The sequence below is a fragment of the Heloderma suspectum genome, chromosome 7, assembly GCF_057233095.1.
Source record: "Heloderma suspectum isolate Gila_16-S chromosome 7, 16-S_ref, whole genome shotgun sequence".
Taxonomy (NCBI): domain Eukaryota; kingdom Metazoa; phylum Chordata; class Lepidosauria; order Squamata; family Helodermatidae; genus Heloderma; species Heloderma suspectum.
The window spans coordinates 50120483-50141831 of NC_139464.1; the positions used below are offsets into that span (position 1 = coordinate 50120483).

General features: G+C 43.1%; 2 protein-coding genes across 8 annotated transcripts in view; one reads left to right on the plus strand and one right to left on the minus strand.

The window, feature by feature from the left end:
* The first annotated feature begins 80 nt into the window (after positions 1–80).
* On the plus strand, positions 81–12541 carry ARL1 (ARF like GTPase 1). 2 transcript variants are annotated; one of them, XM_084810147.1, is made up of 6 exons: positions 81–224; positions 5042–5179; positions 5956–6037; positions 8818–8929; positions 9639–9817; positions 9958–12541. In XM_084810147.1, exons 1-6 carry the CDS (start codon positions 221–223, stop codon positions 9986–9988), a joined length of 546 nt encoding a protein of 181 aa, XP_084666273.1. In that variant the 5' UTR covers positions 81–220; the 3' UTR covers positions 9989–12541. The 2 variants fall into 2 exon arrangements, with proteins under 2 accessions (XP_084666273.1, XP_084666274.1); XM_084810148.1 differs by having other exon boundaries at positions 122–1019.
* Positions 12335–21349, minus strand: part of UTP20 (UTP20 small subunit processome component) — a 90545-nt gene continuing 81530 nt past the window's right edge. For 5 of the 6 annotated variants that reach the window (XM_084810142.1, XM_084810145.1, XM_084810144.1 and 2 more), the window contains 10 exons: positions 20230–20299; positions 19349–19531; positions 18608–18739; positions 17145–17274; positions 16762–16958; positions 16165–16236; positions 14710–14973; positions 14012–14138; positions 13115–13260; positions 12335–12969 (listed from right to left, as the gene is read on the minus strand). In XM_084810142.1, the coding sequence (XP_084666268.1) occupies positions 12814–12969; positions 13115–13260; positions 14012–14138; positions 14710–14973; positions 16165–16236; positions 16762–16958; positions 17145–17274; positions 18608–18739; positions 19349–19531; positions 20230–20299 (1477 nt within the window). In that variant the 3' untranslated portion in view covers positions 12335–12813. The remainder of the gene's footprint in view (positions 12970–13114; positions 13261–14011; positions 14139–14709; positions 14974–16164; positions 16237–16761; positions 16959–17144; positions 17275–18607; positions 18740–19348; positions 19532–20229; positions 20300–21349) is intronic. The other variant, XR_014784344.1, reaches the window with a different exon arrangement.

A 21349-nucleotide genomic window follows, 5' to 3' on the forward strand; every position in this document is an offset into this window, starting at 1 on the left:
CGCGTGTCGAAAGCTCTCAGCGGAGAAGCGCGCCGCTCCCGCGCGCCGCGTCAGCGGCTCCCGTGAGCCACGCAGCAGGCGCGGCCGAGGGACGCCGTCGACGTGGAAGCAGCCTAGCCGCGACTTCCGGGTTGGCGGCGGCGGCGGCGGCGGCGGCCGAGCCTGAGGAGGGGGCCTGCGGGGTTTCTCTGAGGGAGAAGCGGCGCAGGAAGACTGAGCCATGGGTGAGGAAAGGGCGGAGGGCCGCCTTGGCGGCCGAACGAGGAAGCGGGGCGCTGATATAGGCCCGGAGGGGGGGTAGTAGGTCTCCTAGAAACGGGGCGGGGGGAGGAGTGGTTCCGTCGCCGAGCTTCGCTCTCCTCGTCTCTGGAGGGCCGCGAGGGAGACCGCGGGTGCGGGGTTGCCCTGGGCTGGTCCCAGGGCCCGAGGCTCGCTTGCGCGGTCTCTCCCTCCGCGCTACGCGAGCTTTCGCGGGAGGCGGAACTCCAGCCGTGGAAGGGGGATCCAGCCGTGGGGAGCTCCCCCGGAACGCGGTGGGCCCTGGGCGGGCAGGGCTGTGCGCAGCCTGGCCGAGGGGGAAGCGTATTTGAGGCCTTGCCGCGAACCGAGCCCCCCCCCCCCAGCCCCACGCAGCTGCTTCCTTCCGCGCAACGTGCTCGCCCTCCGGCCCGCTGCGGGAGAGGCCCATCTTCGCTCGCGCCGTAGCTTCCGTGGAAAGCGGGGAGGCGGGCTCGGGCGTCCCGGCCGGCCGGGGGACAGAGACCGCTTCCGTGCGTGACAGGCTCCTGTTGCCTGATGATCCGTCTGGAGCCCTTGTCCCAGAGCCGCACAGTTCTCCTCTTCGGGCTCGACTCTCGGGAGAAGGGCGTGGGGCGGGATGCCCGCTTCAGCCTCCTCCTGCACCCGTCTGCTTCTCTCCCAGCATCATCCTAAGCTGCTTCGCTTCAGAAAAAGAGTGCTTTGAAGCAGCGCAGCAGCCACAGTCCTCGAAGATTTCCCCTTCGTGCCTTTAGCCTGGGGTCAGTGCTGCCTAACAGCTGCTTCTCTCGCCTAACCGAGTTTCAAGCGAAGTCGCGTTGTGCCTTGTTTAAAAAAATAAATAAAAACCTCAGCCTTTTCCGCTTAGCGTCATTACCAGAAAAGAACAGCCTGTAATCCTGAACTAGGAGGAAAGTTAGCCCCCTTCCCCCCAGATGTTGATGCTGCACAAGATGGGACTAGTGCCCATTACCACTGATGTATTGGCAGCAAGGAAAAAAAAAACCAGTTCTGTGCTCAGCACACTAAAGATATATATTTCTACTCAGAGGCTACCTCTTTGTAGAAGATGGTAATATGTAGTGGCCCTTAGGTTGGTGTAAGAAAATACCGGTGTCAAATTTTCACTGAAATCTTCATCAAAAGGAATAGAAAAGTAGCAAGATTGCGTGCATATCCGTGTGTGTGTGTGTGAGACAGAGAGAGAATATAACCTAAACACTTCATATCATAGTAGCTGTGTTATCATCAGTGAATTTCAAAACAGAAAGCATGGATTGTTGACAAAGTTCTATCTGCAGAATTACCTTTTAAAAGTATTAATATTTTACAGTTCATGAAATATTCAGCAATTTCAGAAGTAGACAATGATGTAATAATTAAGAAATTATTTTTGAGTAATAAAAATAATTCTTCTTTATAATTATTCTTGAGTAATAGCACTCTCAATGGTGTTTGGGTTGGGTTTTTAAAAAATGATGCAGCTTAATTCCCAGGCATGCATTTTGAAAAAGTTGTTGAGATTTCCTTTTAAGATAAGGGCAGTGAGGAGGAAAATGGCTAAGCAACAGATGATAGGCAAATTTTATCCATGGCTGTCTTACAGCAGTCGGTTTGTTTGTGATCTTGGGCTGCCTAGCTTTATCATCATACTTTCTTTGCCATCTTTTGTACTGTGTATGACAGACAATCTGCTTTGATTCACATGTATAGTTTCTTTATATTTCAAAAGGCTGGGAATTAAGCGTAGCTCTGTTTGTGGTAAAGAAGGAACATTGGCAATCTTTACTTACTAGTTTTTGAGATACATTTCTTGTCTTGTGAGGAACCTGCTTCTGATAATTGGTCTGAATAAATGTAAAAGATTGAGAGAGGAGAAAAATCTATTTAAGGATGTTGTATTTTGCAGTTGTTGAATAATGCTCTTTAAAACTCCAGCACAGGGTGGGCATGCATGCACTTACTGTCAGTCTCCTTTGTTTATTTTAGCTGGCTATTCTAGGGTATCTGGGGTATTCTGGGGCATCTGGGTGGCTTGCCCCATAATCCAGTCTTCTTCTCCAGTGCTCTTGTTTGGGGAGGGCAATTTTTACTGCAGGGAGACAGTGGCTGGGTTCACACAACATGACAGCTCACACTCAAGGTTGGGTATGGGTTGAGTGTGGGTTGTTGTTGAACCATGGGTTGTTGTGTGAACCCAGCTGCACTAACAACCATGGTTTGTTAACCACAAACAACCCACAAAGAGAACCCATGGTTTGTTGCTGGGTTGTGAACTGTGGTTTGTTCATGGTTAACAACACAACAACCAACAGTTCAACCCATACTCAACCTTGACATGTTGTGCGAACCCACCCAAAGAGTGTGTTCTACCAAGGCAATTTTGTGGTATCTGAATGACTGGTTGTAGATAATGTATTTCTGTGTGTGCACTTGGAGTGGTGGTTGAATGAGTGGGGGTATAATTATAGGCTTCATATAAATATCTGCTGTAGGATCCCCTTGTTTGTATTGACTGGTATTGAGGAAACTGATCAATGTTTGGGAATTTTTCGGAGCTAATCATGGGGGTGGAGGGAGTTGAAGTTATGATGAGTGTCAATGTTGCATGTCCAGATTATATTACAGCCATGGAAAAGCATGGAGTACTTATCATTTCTTGGGTTCATTGCTTCCACGTTGCCTGGCAATATTGTATTATATTACTTAAAGAAGCAGGTGTTGGACCATCTTTTATTCTGTTCTGCTTGAAGAGGAGTTTGCATAAAGTCTAATAAAAATCCCTTCACTTCGATATTGCATCCTGTGAGGCCAACACAGTGAAAACTATCTACTTCAAGTCTTGTAAAAAATAAAAAAGCCATATTTGTCTCTGTTTACTGGATCCAGATTTAGGTGCTGGCAGAAGCAGACTTCCTGCCCCCCCTCCTCCCCACAGCCCCTCCCCCAGCTGAGGGACTCTGCTGAATATGGTAGGCGGTGGTGCGTGATCCCCCAAAACTGAGCAGAGCTTTGCTTACAGAAGGCTTCTCTGCCCAATTTTTGCAGAACCTTCCTCCCCTCCCATACCATAGCCTATGCTATTCAGGGTCCTGTCAGTCATATTTCTAAATTGTATATGACTTATTTCAATATGACTTGTAATTCAGCTTCATAAAAAGTAGGTATACTATAGTGCATGCAGTTTGCTTACCTGTGCGTAGTTGCTCTCAGTGAACAGTTGGGTGGCCTAAGTCTGGCCATCTCCCATCCCTGACTACACGCTTGCTCCATTCCTGTCTGAGACTGATGGGTGGTACTGTGCTTGTTTCCCTGGCCAGGTAATACGGTGGAATATTACAGCTACTATGTGTGCATCCCCTCTCTTCTAGTAGAGTGACAGCCTAATCCTGTGCATGTTTACTTACAAGTAAATTCCACTGAATTCAATAAGACTTGCTTTCTACTAAGGAAGCTTTGACCATTTCACATACTACGCAGAGGCAAACCCAATATTGCTATCAAGTGTATACTCACTGCAGCCTAACAAACTATTTTAATGACCAACACTGGTAAAACTGGTTCAGAAATGGCAAAATGAACATGTTAGAGACACTGGGCCAATTTGGATGCCATGGTTTATTGTGACAGGGAACAATCCAGAGCATGCTTTGGGCGCTCCTGTGGTCCCCACTCCGCTCTACTTCTCTGATGGCCATGCTTAACTGCCGCTTAGTATAATGCCCAGACCCAAAACTATGGTTAATCTTAACTATGATTTGTTGAAACAAGTTAGCTTCATAACCCATGCTGAGTTCAGATGAAACCACAAACTGTGGTTAATCAAAAACAGAAGCAAAAACTTCTGATCTTTTTGCAGCCACACTTGGAGGAGGAGGGGGGAGCATGCAAGCCCAGAGCTCACTGTGGCTTGTTCTCTTCATGATAAAGCATGGTTTATTGCAGGCGTGGGGAACGTGTGACCCTCCAGGTGCTGGACTGCAACTCCTATCAACCCTAGACAGCATAGCCAACAACTGGAGGACCACACATTCCCCACCCCTGGTGTATTGTAATGTCTAAACCAGCTCCGTATGTATTGGTGCTAGCTAAGGGCGAGATATCCCATCCTTCAGAGAGTGTATTATGATGATGAAGAGGGAATACAGTTGTTGCATCCTTGTACTATCACTCCTTCTATAGCAAACTTAAGTGGTGAGTGCCAAGATAAATGGAGCCAAAGCAGTGCTATTGGAAAACAAGAGGGAGTTGTCAGTATGCTTTAGGGAACCCTGTGGTCTGTGGAAGTATAACAAAATCTAAAAAGGAAAAAAAAAAAACCCTAAAAGGTTCCCCCCACAAAAACCCAGCTAAATGAAGACTGAACATGTTTAGTAACCTCAGAATGTTGAATGTCAGTTGGAAAAGAAACAAAACTGAGGGAGATGGGATGGAATATCCTGCTAGTGGAGAGTATGGCTGGTTGGCTGTAGCCCTGAACAGGAGCATGCCTATTAAGTGAACTGCATTGCAACATTTTGTTGCAGGCCATACTTGTAGACTTTCTAAAGACATCCAGCATAGACATTTGGAACCTGCAACAAGATACTGGAGTAGATAGTCCACTGGTCTGTCAAAAGAAGACCTTTGGAATCATTATCCTGTTTCTGCATTGGCATAAGTGGATCCTACCCTGGAAGCACATTGTGCTTCTCAGTAACGCTTTGGAAAAGGCCTGCTGAATAGAGTGGAATAGTCTATGATAATGTAGTACAGTTTTAACCGTATTTCTTATTTTTTGTAGGTGGGTTTTTTTCAACCATCTTTTCCAGTTTATTTGGTACACGGGAGATGAGAATTTTAATCTTGGGATTAGATGGAGCAGGAAAGACCACAATTCTCTACAGATTACAAGTTGGAGAAGTTGTGACTACCATTCCTAGTAAGTGTTCTAAATAAAATACGATACATAGCATGTAATGTCACACTGTATCTCTTGTTTACACATTCATTATTAAATGAAGTGTACATGTGGCAAGCTTAGGTGATCATTGAAGTGCATCTAAAATAGATGTAATTGAAATTTTGGGTATCTTCATTTCCTGTTACAAGATAGGGTGTAACACACCCTTTATTATAGGGTGTATAATAAAATAATGCACTATTCTAGATTTTATTATACACCCTTTATTATAGGGTGTATAATAAAATAATGCACTATTCTAGATTTTTGAGCCATACAATTGAATTTTGTTACCATAAGGGAGGGAAATGTTTGCCAATACAACATACACTTTATCAGTCTATATTTTGAGAATATAAGTTGTAGAGATCAAAAGTATTCAGTATTAATAGTGGTGTGTTAATAAACACATCAATATTAAAATCTGGGCAGAACAAATGCCCATTAAACGTCACATTACTCATCGCTCACTTCTATTCCTCTTCCTAATAGGAAAATTGGAATTCTTGCAATATTGCTTTCTGTCTGTATCCTACTATTCTTTGTATTCCTGTACTCTACTTTTTTGCTTTTGTTTATTTTTGAACCTGAATGGCAGATCTAATTCTCCAATAGTAATAACAGAGTTTGTCAGGGAGCAAGAAACAAGCTACATCATTTTATGTTTGTGTATTCAGATTACAAAACACAAGTATCAGTTTGGACTTCAAAGTTTTTAATGTATACTAGTAAGTTACTTGTTTTTTCTCTTCCAGCAATTGGTTTCAATGTTGAGACAGTAACCTATAAGAATCTGAAGTTTCAAGTCTGGGACTTGGGAGGACAGACAAGCATCAGGTATAGCATATCTGCTGAAACCAGTAGAAATATTTAATTGAAAGTTTGGGGCCCTTTTAGATAGTTACAAAATAATGTTTTGGTTTCAATGCTTTACAAAATCGACATGGGTTGGATCCCAGATCTGCGTTCAGTGGTGCCGTTAGGTAATTTTAGACCCTGGATTTAATGGTCTTACTGGGTCTCCCTGATCCCAGATAGTAATGTGTATTCTTTAGTTGTGAAGCACATACTGAACACTCCCCCTCCATCTCCATTCAGTGCTTTACAACTGCTACATAACTACATTTCTGGTATGTTAGATTAAAATAATCAACAAAAGTCAGCAACCCTGATACATTTTAACAAATAAAATAACATATAAAATGAGCATCTGTAGCTATGCACATAGGTTGGAAAACTCAGCTAGTTCAGTGGTGGATCAAGGCAATACTTTTGCGGTTTTGAAATACAATGATGTGGGAAGAAAGGAAACACTCCATGAATGCTTAGAGGCACTCATTATTTCACATATTAAAATTAAAAGGGAATGCTTCCCCACAAGCTTTCCCCCTTCCTTACTTGTACATGATTTTCTTCTCTCACTTTGATCCAAAAATGGCAAATTAATCTTCTCTTCCTCTCTGCCTGTTCCCTCAGTGATCTCCCCAAGCCAAAATCAAGGATTTTTTAATTATAGATTTGACTTTTGAGACGTTTCTTTTTTCCTACCATTCCATTTTGGGTGTGTTGGAGGATTAAGGTGTGTGATGAGGGGGAGATGTGCCTTTCTGGGGGCTAACTTCATCTCTTCCTCTCAGTGTGGAATGTATTGGGGTGCATTGGATGTACCCCTTTAGGAGGGATGAGGATGTGGGGGTGGGGGATGGAAGTGAGATATCTGCGAATGTTTACAAGGCCTTGCAGGATACAGCACTGGTGCAAACGTCATTGCTCTTCTCTCCCCACTCACCTCCTTTAACTATTCTGGGAAGCTGTGAAAATGGTCTCTGGGAATTTAAAGGTGCAATAACATAACACAAATAAGCTGGCTACCTTGCAGGACTTACTCACATGGAAGTATGTGTAGGATTGCTGCCCTGAAACCTATCCATATTTACCCAGGAGTAATTCACATTGAATTAAGGTTGCCTGGCTGTAAGAAAGCACATAGGAGGACTCTTTGGAGTCTGCCTGCTTCTTCAGGATAAGAGCTGCTGCTTGATTTGCTGATCACCTTACAATACCGCCCCTGGCTGCAGTCTTATGCTCACTTACTTAGGAGTAAGTCTCACTGAACACATTGGGGCGTACTTCGGAGCAAGCATACATAGGATTCTGCGGTGTCTAGTTCTCCCCCCACCCCTCTCCACAGTAGTAGGTTTGACTTGCAGAAATGGCTACCAGCAATCTTGAGGGGTGTAGGGTCATATTTCAGTTAAAATAAAAGGTAGAAAAACTCATCTTGTTGCTTCTAGTGGAGAACACTATTGGGACAAGGGAGCGAGTTCAGGTTCTTCATGTAGCCACCGCTCACTTTGCTTGGATGAGTTGATCAACTATACCCACTGCCACTGGTTTGAGAAGGCTGAGATGGCCAATCAGAGCAGAAGCAAGAACCTGCTGCCTCCACTTTGGATGCTGCTGCAGCCTTCTCATGGCAGTGGCAGTGTGCATCCTCAGTTCGTCCAAGCCAAGCAAGCAGCAGCTGCTACATTTGGAAGTGCAGGAGGTCACTGGGGTGTACAGTGGGTGATTTGGACATTTGGAGACAGAAGCAGGGCTGTTCCCCCACAGAGAGTGAGCCAGGGCTCCGGAATTCTGCCCCAAGATCCATGGCTAGTGGGACCATTGTCTGCCTTCCATAAATGGAAGGGCATCACAAGAAGGTGTTGTGCCTGATTTGGGGGGATCCCCTTCTCCCCCTGCAGCACAGCCCACTCCATTCTGACCCTCTGTAGCACTTTTCAGAGGGATGGAGGGGTTGCTTTGGGGAGGAGGGGTGGAGAAGGTTCTAAAATGTGTATGTATGTAAAGTCCAATTTCAAAAATCACTTCCTATGTGGGCAGCTTGTTTTGATTTATTTCAATAGAACTGGCTGTGCTTGATTATTTCTCTGTGGCTTTCAAGCCCGCTTAAAATGGTCTTGACTTTGTGCCCTAGCTAAGATTTATCACCTTTTTTCTGGCCATGAACATTCCTTGATAATGAAAAAACAGACTGGATTTTTTAATACACACAAGTGCTAGTAGTTCAGTTTGATTTGACAGCTGCTGAAAGGGAAATGGAAGAGGAAAGCAGCATCCCCTGAAAACTAGGGATCTACGAAAGTCACTTACCTTTTGGACGGGATGATTTGCGGTGGGGGGGAAGCGCTCTGCACCTCCCCCCGAAATCCTAATCCAGCTGGCTCCACTCTGCGGAGATTCCGTGGAGCTGCCGGCCAGGGCCGCCCACAGCCGGACATCCGGCTGCTGGGCAGCCTGCAGGGGAAAAAAAACAACAGTGTACGCAAATGGCGGTGGCTGTGGTGGCCGCCATTTGCATTCCCTTTTTTTCGCTGTTTCGCTAAACATTTTCGCTGTTATCGCTAAACTAAGAGATAAATGTCTTAGAATAGAGATTTTGTGTTAAAAGGTCAGCTCTTCATGTAATCGCAGTTGTGATCTTTATAGTCTTAGCTACATTTCAGCCAGAAGAAGGTGGCTTTTCAGACTCCACCAAATGCACTGTGAAGTTATAACAGTTTCACATGAAATTAAGGTACGTTTTAAACAGTAAAATGTTATTTATTTTCCAGGCCATATTGGAGATGTTACTATTCCAATACAGATGCAGTCATCTATGTCGTAGACAGCTGTGACAGAGACAGAATTGGAATTTCAAAGTCTGAGCTTGTTGCCATGTTGGAGGTAAGAAATGGAGGACTATATAAATGATAGTTCCAGATATTGCCTATGGAATTAGTAAAACAATTATGAAATGGACCACTGTCAGCGCGAGACTTGTATTGCTACTTCTGGACATTCTTGTTTTATTGGAAATGAATAAATTCGTTCATTTCTCCTCCCTCTGCACATCATTTCAGTCCAGTTTTTAAAAAAGGCTTTATCTTGAGAGCTTTGGACCAGCACCTATGTTGCATAAGCATGCACGCAAAGAATTTGATTTCTATGCTTGAATAAGGTGGACAAAGAGGATGAAGAGAGGAACAATGATTGGTATTGTGCTGGATTCTTTGGCCACTTTCAAGTAAAAGAGCTGAGCAAACGGACTGGCATGCTACAGGAGCTTCCCATAGTAGTGACCATGTTTTAAATTGCTGAAGATCCAATAACTGGGTTGGACCCAATGGTGTCATTTCATTGACAGAATTGCTTCTGTCAGTGAAACTGGAAGGGGGGCCATTCCCTCCCACACACCCTCAAAATCTACTCTGGGGGTCAGGGAAAACTAGCAGAGAAGGAGAATTTCCAATTACATTTAAGAATTTCTAGAAACAAATCTAAAACTTAAAATTTGTTTTGTAACCCACCTCTATAGTACCTCATGTGTGCTTTAGGTACTTTGTGTGGCTAGGTGAAACGTAATTTGTATGGACTAATCTACTGCCTTTTGTAGGAAGAGGAACTAAAGAAAGCCATTTTAGTTGTGTTTGCAAACAAACAAGATATGGAACAGGCTATGACTCCTACAGAAATGGCAAATGCACTTGGACTCCCAGCTCTGAAGGATCGAAAATGGCAGATATTCAAAACATCTGCGACCAAAGGCACTGGACTTGATGAGGCAATGGAGTGGTAAGTACCACTGCTCTTAATTCCTTAAAGGTTGTGTATGGAAGCACAGATTACGAAATAGCTGGCTGTTGTAAACAAGGATTCATTATTGGTTAAAAAAACATTCACATTTTGAATTGCATAACTATCTGTCTTTCTAGGTTGGTGGAGACCTTGAAGAGCAGACAGTGAAATGGACTTGGAAGTTTTCCTTCAACAGTCATGTGAATGAATGGAATACTGTAAATAGGACTGACAGAATATTACCTTTTGAAAGAGATGGGCTTTCTGTGCATTGTAAATCACACTGAATCAACTGAATGTCTGTACTATGTTTACTCCATTTCTTATCTTGTGTAAGTTATATGTGTAACATCAGTTTTTATGATAGTTATATAACTGAAGATAGACCATGAAAAAAATAATTGGAATAAAACTTTGTTACTTAGAATTCTAAGTGTTTAAAACTATTTAACACTAATAAATATTTAACTGTCATGTATCTAGATTTTTCTATTTCATGCCAATCACCTGTGTGTTAATTTTTGAAGTTGCAGTAGTTTAAGGTAGCCTGGTTGTTCGGGGTGGAACATCTGAATGATCAGGAGTGTTGTAGGATGAAGCCCTGAAAGCCTGTTCATAATGTCTGCCCTCAGCGCTACGTAAAACAGCTGCTTGTTTCCCTGGGACACCCCTTGTGAAAACTTGGCAGTTGAGACTTTTTTCTCAAGCCTATCCTGTAAGGAAAGACTTGGAGTGCTGAAAAGACATGCATGGAAATGACTTCCTAGAGCTGCTAGAGAGAGAAGTTAGGTTGAGAGTTAAGCAGGAAGCCAGGAGATTTGTGGTTGCACAAATGGCAACTTACAGATTTGTGTATGAAAAGTGAAGCTAAGCTCTAGATTCTGCCGTTATTTGAATATACTCGTTCAACACTGAGGGCTGCAAGAGTAGAAGCCACTCTTAAGTAAGCTGTGATATCAGAAGGAAAACAAATGTCACTTCAGTCTGTGCCTCATTTTAGATCTGGAGTCTTAGCTCATAATCTCTAGTACAGAAATCCACAGAGAATCAGAAGACCTGGTAAATAGTTTAGTCAAATATACTTTCAGAACCATATGATAACTTAACATGTGCAACTACTTTACCCATGTCTATGTTCCTGTGAAAAGGTACATTTAATCCTTGGGGTCAAAGGTAAATTGAAGGTTATCAAGATGGGAAAATATCTGAGTCCTTCCTCAGGCAAGCCACATCTTTGCCTTAAAATCAGTAAAAGGGTTGAGGAATACAGTTCTCCATTACTGTGCTGATAGGAAGAACAATACAACTGCTTTCTGGTCCAGTCAAGAATTCACTGGGTAGAAATAAGAAAACACTCACACCCTTGCTGGATCCAAGCCAGAATTTCAAGGTAAAGTGTCCATTGATTCTGTGAGGGGAAAGGTGGTGCAACATTAAGGCAGCAGCTATGCCTTCTGGCATACAGCAGCTGATGAGGCTGATTTCCCCTTATGTTCAGGCCAGGAGACTGACTTGCCCCCTCTGAAGAACCTAGGATCATTTGGTTTTTCATGTAGCTCTTAATGGACTCCTGATCTAGCGGCGCTCCGCTGCTCCTTAAGGCTCGTCCTAGTAACCTCTGCCTAACTATTGAAAAACTAGGAGGGGAGAATGGAGAAACATGCCTCTGAAAAAGAGAAGGCCACCTGAGATTTTAAGAGCCACAGGGCAGCCTGTTTATTCACTGGAGGCAGAAAAGAATGGGAAGGGATTCTTCCCATGGGAAGAGGAAGAACTCTGGATGTCCTGCTTACAGTAGATGAGAGGAATCAACCATCTCAGAATGCCCTCTGGATGAGAGGGCAAAGCTCTAGAATTTCAATAGCCATTTCTGCCATTTAAAAAAAATCAAAGGGCTGGGGTGGAAACACTTGTCTGCCCAGGGAGCAGAAATGTTTAGCTATGACTTTGCTTGCTGTACACAGAGGTGATATTGGGAAAACTGCGTAATTCTTCCATCCTTAACTGGACCATTTCAAACGGAAAGGTTCTCTTATTGAGTTCCCCTTTATAACACATTACCTCCTAGTTTTCAAGGGGCAGAGGTTTATTTTTTTTAACCTAGAGGAAACCAGAACCATGTGCCTTAAGGTTGGTTGCTCATTTTGTTTCTTTCAGCTATCTTATTTTTACAAGCAGTGCATCTCTTGATCTCAATCCAACTGTTAAAGGACACAGCCCTCTCAGTGTTGTGCTGACACGAAGAACAGCAGCATATTGTCTTCTGGTCCAAAAAGTGGAGAAAAATACATCCAGTAGAATTAGGGGAAGCATTTGGACCTCCATAAGGAGGTCTTCTCTTTGCAACAAGTGTTCAAACAAGTTCTCAGTAGGACACTATTAGACAACTTGTGTATCTGAAAATGAACAGCATAAGCTGCATCTATTTAGTAAAGTAAACCAGTGTTTCAACCACATGAAATACCTTTAACACCTAGTTGAAAAATTAGTCACACATTGGACAATATAATTTTTACATCCTCAACATATTTAATGAGAAAAAATGGTATTACCACCATCTGTACATCACTGTATAATGAACTCTGGACCTCTGAAATGACTAGTAAGAAAGTCAGCCTTCGGTATAAGCATCTTCTCAGTGAAACAATACGATTTTTCCAATGTATCAGTTGAAAAGAATCTGTATACATTAAAATTATAATAAATATTTAGTAATCCTTATGAATACATCTTTTTTTTGTCTATGCTAGAGGTCTTTCCTTCCTGCAACAACTTTGAACCTTAAAAGGCCATGATGTGATTTTAAGTCTCTTGGGTAGATACTCTACAGAAGTTCAGTTGAAATTTCTCCTAAATAGAGCCTGGTAAAGGCCCTGCTGAAGTGCAGTTCTCATGTTGTCAGAGTACTCAGAGATGTTCTGCCTCATGCTCTGTGCAGAATAGCAGCCACAAATGGAATACACCTAATTTTAACAAGAGTCTGTGTTCATGTTTCACTCCACCATAGCCAAGTCTTTCAATGCGTGGCTTCTTGGTTTTTTGGCTTTGTAACCAGGCCGCAGAAATTCTATTTTTCTCTTTTTTGCTTCAATTTTATTCTTGTGTCTTTTTAACTTCTTCTTGGCAGCAATATCAGGATTAGCAACCGCCTAACCAGAAAACAAAGAAGTCAACGTTGTTCAAGTTCACACACATTCCATTTACATTCTGAAGCTGCCTCATTTAAATAAAAGTTTTCATGCCAAGTGAGAAGCTCTACACTTTTAAGTAGATGTAGGTAGAAATGACACTAACCTGCAGAGCTCTCTGTTTCTTTCGGATAGCTCTCTTCTGACTGGCTTGTTTTTGCACAGAAGCAAATGCAACTGAGAAGGTCTCCAGCCCAACCAGTTTCTTTAGTAGCTCTATGATTTCCTGAGAAAGATTCTTCAGAGTTGGATCTAGCAAAGACAACATGACTTTGATTACTCATAATTTATTTTTTTATTTTATTTTATTTATTTATTAAATTTCTTAATTGCCCATCTGGCCGGTCACCTGGCCACTCTGGGTGATGTACAATGGTACAATTTAAAACAGTAAAATTATACATTAAAAAATACCCTAACCCACCTCAAATGCCTGCCTGAATAACCAAGTTTTCAGTGCGTGGTGGAAGTTCATTAAAGAGGGGGCATGGCAGAGTTCCCTAGGGAGGGAGTTCCACAGAGTGGGGGCCACCACAGAGAAGGCCCTCTCCCTCGTCCTCACCAGCCTAGCTGTCCTGGCTGATGGGACAGAGAGAAGGCCATCAGAGGCTGATCTTGTTAAGCTGTCTGTCTGGTGTTGCTGGAGGCGCTCCTTGAGATACCCTATACGGAACCGTATAGGGTTTTAAAGGTCAAAACCAACACCTTGAATTTGGCCCGGAAAACAACTGGGAACCAGTGCAACTCCTTCAGCACCAGAGTGGGGTGATCGCGCCAGCAGCTGCCTCAAAACCTGATGGCTGACAGATGAATGTGTGAACCATAATCAATTTTAAACCAGTTTGGGTTTGGATAACTGTGGCAAATTGCAGTTAATCTAAAATGGAAATGAAAGCTTCCATACTCCTCCTTGAGGAGTATGATAACTTTAAGTGGCGGGAAGGCTTCCTGTATAAAATAGAAACAATTACTGCCAAACACTTGAGTGCAAAATCTCTCTTACCTTGCTCTGCATAGGTGCTGCTGAGTTCTCTATACAGAGGGGCTATGATGGTTGGAAGGTATGGGTTTACTCTGTCTTTCCCAAGATCTACTGCAATGGCACCAAGGAATTTAAAGATGCAGGTTCTCTGAAAAGACATACATGTTTGGTAAAAGCAAAAGGACACCTGCAAAAAACACCCTACTTGTAAGAGCCTAATTACTAGAGAAGGGGAACTCCTGAGTCAGGCTAAGAAGAAAAAAAAACAACTTTTTAAACCACTCTGAAAACAGCTTGGCTTACTCAAAAGCCAAATTACAGTCCTACCTCAACCCCTTTCACACCCCTGGTTATGTCATCAGGAGTGTGAGGTGGTCTGATCCCTGCCTCACCAATGAGCCTACAATTCCCTCCACTCACTTGCCTCCAAAACTCTCACCTTCATAATTGCTCCTGCAGCTGAGAAATCGAGGAAACACTCTTCCCTTCTTCCCCAATGCCTACCACACCATTATAGCTGATTAGGAGGAAAGGGACCACTCATATTTGCACAGCCCTATTTTTACTTAGGCTAGTAACGTGCTATAGACATTCTTGCATCATTTCCACCAATACCTTTGCACTTGTGGATCTGTAACATGCACTGAGATCCTGAAACTATAAGTGGAAGGCATTATTTGTAAAAGTAAAAGTGTTCTCTAATTGAAAGACATACAAACCTTTAAAGGGTCTTTGGGTGAATATGCAGCTTCTCGTGTTGCCATTACAGAGAGTCTTTTAATCACCCACATTAAAGTAGCTGGGCTATTTTTCTCTTTGGTTTCCTTCGCCTCCATAGTTGAATTCTCATTCTCATCGTCACCTCCCGAATCATCCTGATCCTCAGCTTTCTGGCCCACTTCCTCACTGATTTCTTTACCATCTTCTGGAGCAGGAGCCAGAAGGTACAGTACTTTGGCTATAAACAGTAAATTCTTTACAACCTTAAATATAAAGGAAAAACAACTTTTTAAATTGCTATATTTATATTCCACCTTTCTTCCATCATGGAACTCAACCTTGTGTCCCCCAGGCCATATGCAGGACGCAAGCTATGTTTTGTGGACTACCTATCAGGTCCTTGGTAAGGCCCTTGTTTTGTGGCCCCCAGGCTGGCTACAAAAGCAGAGGGTTTACCAAGCATCCTACCAGACCCTACAATATGGCTGGCATACCATTTAAGGCTGCAATTTTAAGAGGCCTTCCCTAGGTATGAAAAAGTTAATGCTACCATTATAGTTAAGAATATGTACGCAAGGAAGGAAATGTGTGCCAAGAGGAGCCATTCCTTATTGCTACAGCTTCACGTTCACTTATATAGCAGGCATCAACCATTCATCAGCTTCAAAGTGACTGAAATTCAATTCTGTGCAAATGAATGAATGCTGTGTACAGCTGTAACCTCCAACTACTCTTGCAGATGCTGAAATATTCTTACCAAAGGAGCTGGCTAATATCAAAGGGCAGGGGAAAAGAATTATAACTGACCTTTTTTTTATGTTACTACCATGCCATAGGAGGCAGGGACTGTGCAGTATAGGCTGTGCTGCCCAGTAACAACCTCAACTGCCTCTATATTGACATGTCTTTGGTGAGCTGTCCTATCCTTACTGATACTACGACAATGTTTAGATGTCATCCCCTTAAGAATATTCAAAGTGAAATCAGTAAATTCACATCAATAACACATGGGGAATGAGCCTTGTTTCTCTATTCTGCCTAACTGGATCAATCTGGGTTCTGTGCAAGAAGAGCTTTCGTAATAAATCAAAAGGTGGACCTAGCATTGTGGGACTCCATTGTTCCATGCTCCCTCTTAAAAAAAAAAAATGATGCCAACCTGTTCTGATTCATCTTACTTTGGGAACTAGGAAGTAGCTTCTGAAGGATGCAGGACAGCCACTTCTGGTAGGTCTACAACCACAGGATTTACTTATGTTTCAGAATACAATTAAAAGGCATCAAATAATTTAGATTATTATTATATTGTTAAAACGCCTGGGGCTGTCATCTTGCTTCTCTACCTCAGGCACCAAGAGGTCTTGAGCCGTCTCTGCTTCTTTTGATTATGTATTATTTCAACATGCACATTCCAAAATGTGATACATCTGCCAAAAGTCTACTTGGCATCTCACCTGCTCTCCAAGGGATGGATCCAGAAATTTGGATTTCAGCTGATGGCAGAAAGCTAATGCAAGTGTTTTCATCTGCAAAAGAATTGTGATCATTCTATAACATACAAGGCACTGTAGCATGAAAGAAATGATTAGGGTTGGATCCAGATTTAAGCATGAGCAACTGGACTGTTGGAAGTGGACTTCCCATCCCTGCCTTCCCACAGCAGCTCCCCCATCCCCCTCAAAATGCTACATAGAGTCAGGAGACCCTGAAGAATAGGGTGAGCTGTGGTGTGTGTGAGGGATCCCCAAAAATCGCAGAAGGTCCCTTCCTTTCACACAAGGGACATCCTAGATCCAACCTGGATTGTTTTAACTCAGAACATCGCTGGCTTCTTTTTGTCACTACTGCTGACCTTGCTGCATGAATAAACTGCTCTGCTAAAGGACTGTGAAAGGCACAAGGGAATCAACTCCCATCATGTGAAGATCTATAACGATCGTGAAATGAACAAAATGAGCTTGAAACTAGTGTTAATTTTTGTTTCTGCCACCTACCGGGAGACTGAAACATGCAGTAATACAAGAAATGGAGTTTAGGTGCATAATGCTAACCTTTTTGTCTAGTTCTTCTGTTAGGAAGGTGGTTGCTGATGGCTCTGTAGTCGTTCCTTGGCTCTTTTCCAGCTTTCTTTTACTCCATTTATTAACAAGTTCTTCTGGCTTGTGAGAACCAAACAACAAGCCAAAAATCTGAGCAGAAGTCAACCACACCCAACTGTGAGGGTACCATAAATGGGACTGGACATGACCTTCAGAAATGGGAGAAATTGGGGTTATTTAATCTGAACTCATTCATAATACATAGGGGAACACAAACTAAAAGGCAATTTTACACAATACAAGACATTTATTTCCATATGAGCAGCCCCCGGCATAACAAACATGTTAAGTTCCACTAATTTCTAGAGCAATGTAATGGTGTAAAAACTACTAACCCCAAATGTTGCTCAGAATCTCATTGTGTTTGTTTAATTCAACAATGTTGCACTCCTTGATTAGTTTAATGATCAGTGTAAGGAAGCTGAACAGCAATCTGTCTGCAGCCCTTTCTTCAGCCTCTGTAACCTAAAAATATGCAAAAATGAACAGTGACTCAATGACATCCTGCAAATCTAACACCATATGAATAGTGAAGAGGTTTCCATACAAGTCACTATGGCTGCATATAAGATGTTGCCTAACTTTACTACAGAAAATGCTATTAAGAATCTAGAGCTTGAAGTAAAGCTGGGAGACAGCCAGGGAACAATATCGCTTAGGTCACCATCCTCAACACACTTAATAAGGCTCTAGTACACAATTATTATTGAAAATCCTTGAGCGAGAAAAAATATTCTCCGTCCCCTCATAGCCTCAATTTGAAAAGAAATTTGCACAGTAAACTTCTTTAGCAAGGCAACACAAAATACAAAAAGAGGATGGTTACAGCAATCTTTTCACATGGAATCACCACAAAAACTGCCCATGCTCTTATTAAGGTCACCCACTCTTACCCCTGCCCGACAAATGGCCCCCTTCCCAAAGCTGCTGGAGATGCAGGCTAGTAATAGGATTCCACACCTAGCTCAGGTGGCACTGTACACTGATCCATTTTTGGACAAAGGTGTCTATGGTTATCAGCTTAGTCCTAGGGACCTCATTCCATTTTAAAGAGCTGCATAAGTTACATTCCAGCAGTCCAGCACCTTTCATCGGGCCACCAGAGATGGATGCTCTGATGGATGCTTTGCTAACAGCCATATGTCTGATTTTACAGCACTGGAAAGAGAGACCCATGCCAGGAACAAACTAAGGGTGCAATCCTATGCATGTTTAGACAGAGAAAAGGCCTACAACTCCCAGCATGCCCCAGCCAGGGCATGCTGGGAGTTGTAGGCCTTTTCTCTGTCTAAACATGCATAGAATTGCGCCTAAGTGGCTGAAGGCTTCTGTTCACAGTTCACTCCACAAATTGGCAGGTTACAATCAATGGAAATGTATGGATGCTTACACAGCCATTTGGCCTGCCTTTGCAGACACTTATGCCCACAGAAGAAAAATAATTCATCTCTAACCTATTGTATTTGAATACAGGACTGAAAGCTGACTTCCTCCACCTGTCCCTGCCACCCTCATTGCTGTACTGTCGGTTAAATATGAAAAAATACTGTTTCTGGAAACAATAAATAAATAAGCTCTTCCTCTCTTCTTTGAAGAATGACATGTAGACAACAGGAAACAAGAATAGTTTCAATCGGATTCTTTGGGCAGGTTCATTTTACAAACCATGATCATCTGTAAACAAGCTCTTACTTCAGTCAACCTTGCCAAGTAGTGAATTACTGTGTCTTGTTTTATGACTTTGATCCATCTCTTCAACTTTCCTCTTCAGTTTCCCAGCCCTAATTAAATGACTTACGTCTTCAAAATTCGAAGGATGCGTCTCTCTCTCAACCACTGGAAGAATGGTTCCAAGTCTTTTTTCAAATTCGACTCCCTCAGCTTCCACAAAGGCACCGCAGGCATGAGTGGCTAACCTCTTGTGCACACTCTACCAGTAAAGACAACATAACATTAGCAAGGGATTAAAAAAAAGCAAATATAAGTAGCACAATTCGTGATTTGGTAGGTAGGTAAAGTGTGCCGATTCTTCCAAGGCAGCCACAGAAGAGGTAAAAGGTCCTCGTTGCAACAGCAGTACTTCCCTCTACAACAGCCTTTCCCAACCAGATGCCCTTCAGATGTGTTGAGCTATGCTGGCTGTGGGATTACGGGAGTTGCAGTCTAACAGATCTGGAGGGCACCAGGTGGGGGAAGGCTGCTCTACAACGTCAGAAGAGCAAAAGGGGCCAGCTCAGAACAAGTCTGCCTGGAGATAGCCAGGTGAGTCCTTTGAAGGGGAGAAGAGCCAAGCTGGTAGGCACAACTGCCTTCTCAACAATGCACTCCGTCACAATTTTGAGCTGAGCTTTCAATCCTGCAAAAAAACTGGCCTAATTCCCAAGGCCCTATAAATTACAGTGTGGTTCTTCCACCAGCTAAGGAGGTTTAGCTAATCTCATCTCCAAAAAGATTTACCTCTTGACATTCCCTCACCTCCTCCATTCAGCTAGCAAAACCCACTGTCCATGACAACTCAAACTACCGCTCTAAGTGGTACCTTTTCACTCTTGAACCATGATGTAAGCAGAGAAAACATCAAGTCTCGGTTTGCAGGGTTAATCTTACTGAGGAGACTTTTGATCGCCAGGGCCGCCATCTTCTTGCACTTTGCGGAGTCATCGTTCACTACCATCATACACAGTGGAACAAAGAAAAGCCCACAAAACTCATGCAATAAACCCTGAAGAAGGAGGGGGGAAAAGAGGGAATAAGCCAAGTTGTTAGCGGGCAATCTCTAGAAGGAAGGTATTTCTTCTTCTTCTAGGCAATATGTTCCCCTTGTAAACCACACATGAAGAGTATATTTTATTTATTCATTTGTTTTGTACTCTGCCTTTCTACCAAGAAAAATGGCACTCAAGGTGTTTTTATGAGTTTGATCCATGTCTTCAGCTTTTCCCTTCAGTATACATGAATGAAAGCAAGGTCCATATCAAAACAACCAAAATATTCTGTATATAATTACATCTTTTGCCTTCCCCCAACCTTACTTCAGTCCAGCTTACTCCAAAGAGATAGCACAGGCACACACTCAGGAAGTTGTACATCAGCCTTCCTGACCTGGCATCCTTCAGAAGTGTAAACTACAACTCCCATAATCCCCAGACAGCAGGGTCAATGGTGATGCTGTCTGGGGATTATGGGAGTTGTAGCCCAACACTTCTGGATGGCGCTGTGTGGGGAAAGTTGCTGTATGTGAACAGCTCCCTAACACTTGCTTACAACCAGATCCTGTGCATATATTCCCAGAAGTCCCACCAAATCAATGGAAGCTATTCTTGTGTGGCCTTATGTGAAATATTCCATCAAATACCACATTCTAGGGTTCAAGGTGAAAAACAGCAAGAGCACTAGGTTTGTGATGCAGTTATACATTACCTGAGGGAACATTTCAAAGAGGTAAGCAATCATTTCCAAAGCAGACTCTTTTCCTGTCTCATATTCATAACTATGGCAAAAAATAATGAACAGTACAGGATGGTCAGTATCTTCAAAAGCTGACGGACATTTAGATACAAACAGCGCAATCCTATGTATGTTTACTCAGAATTAAGTTCTCAAAACCATTAAGTACACAGGTCCATCTAATCAAAGCCATGGTTTTCCCAGTAGTAACGTATGGCTGTGAGAGCTGGACTGTAAGGAAGACTGAGCACCGAAGAATTGATGCTTTCGAACTGTGGTGCTGGAGAAGACTCTTACGAGTCCCCTGGACTGCAAGGAGGTCAGATCAGTCAGTCCTAAAGGAAATCAACCCTGAGTGCTCATGGGAAGGACAGATACTGAAGCTGAAGCTGAAATATTTTGGCCACCTAATGCGAAGAGAAAACTCGCTGGAAAAGACCCTGATGCTGGGAAAGACTGAAGGCAAAAGGAGAAGAGGACGGCGGAGGATGAGATGGCTAGATAGCATCACTGACGCAATGAATATGAACTTGAGCACGCTCCGGGAGAGAACGCAGGACAGGAAGGCCTGGCATGCAATGGTCCATGGGGTCACGAAGAGTCGGACACGACTTAACGACTGAACAACAACACGTGTGCATATATTTTCATAATACATACTGCTATTTCCCAACACCTGGCCTTGAAAGATCTGTTGTGCCTTAATAGCTGCATGGGAAGAAGTTAAAAATGTCCAGTTTCTCTCATCATAGCATGGCACTTACATGGCAAGCCTCTCTCTTCCTCCACACAACTTTTACTGGCACAATACCTCTTCTGCAGTCAGCTGTCTGCAAACCTTCCCTCCCGTCAGCCAATAAAGAGCTAGGAAAATGAGGACAGGCTTGGTTCTAGCCAGAGCCAAGCCACCTAGCACGTTCCAAGAGATGAGCAGCATTCACACCATGGAGATGTTTAGTGTACTGACTGAAACCCAGAGTGGATTCACCGCCCCACTGACCTCGGAGCCACCAGCCTCCACGGGCTCAGTCACAGAGCACACATGGTGGATGCAGAAGGTTCACCCCTTGGCATCTCCTGTTAAATAGGTCAA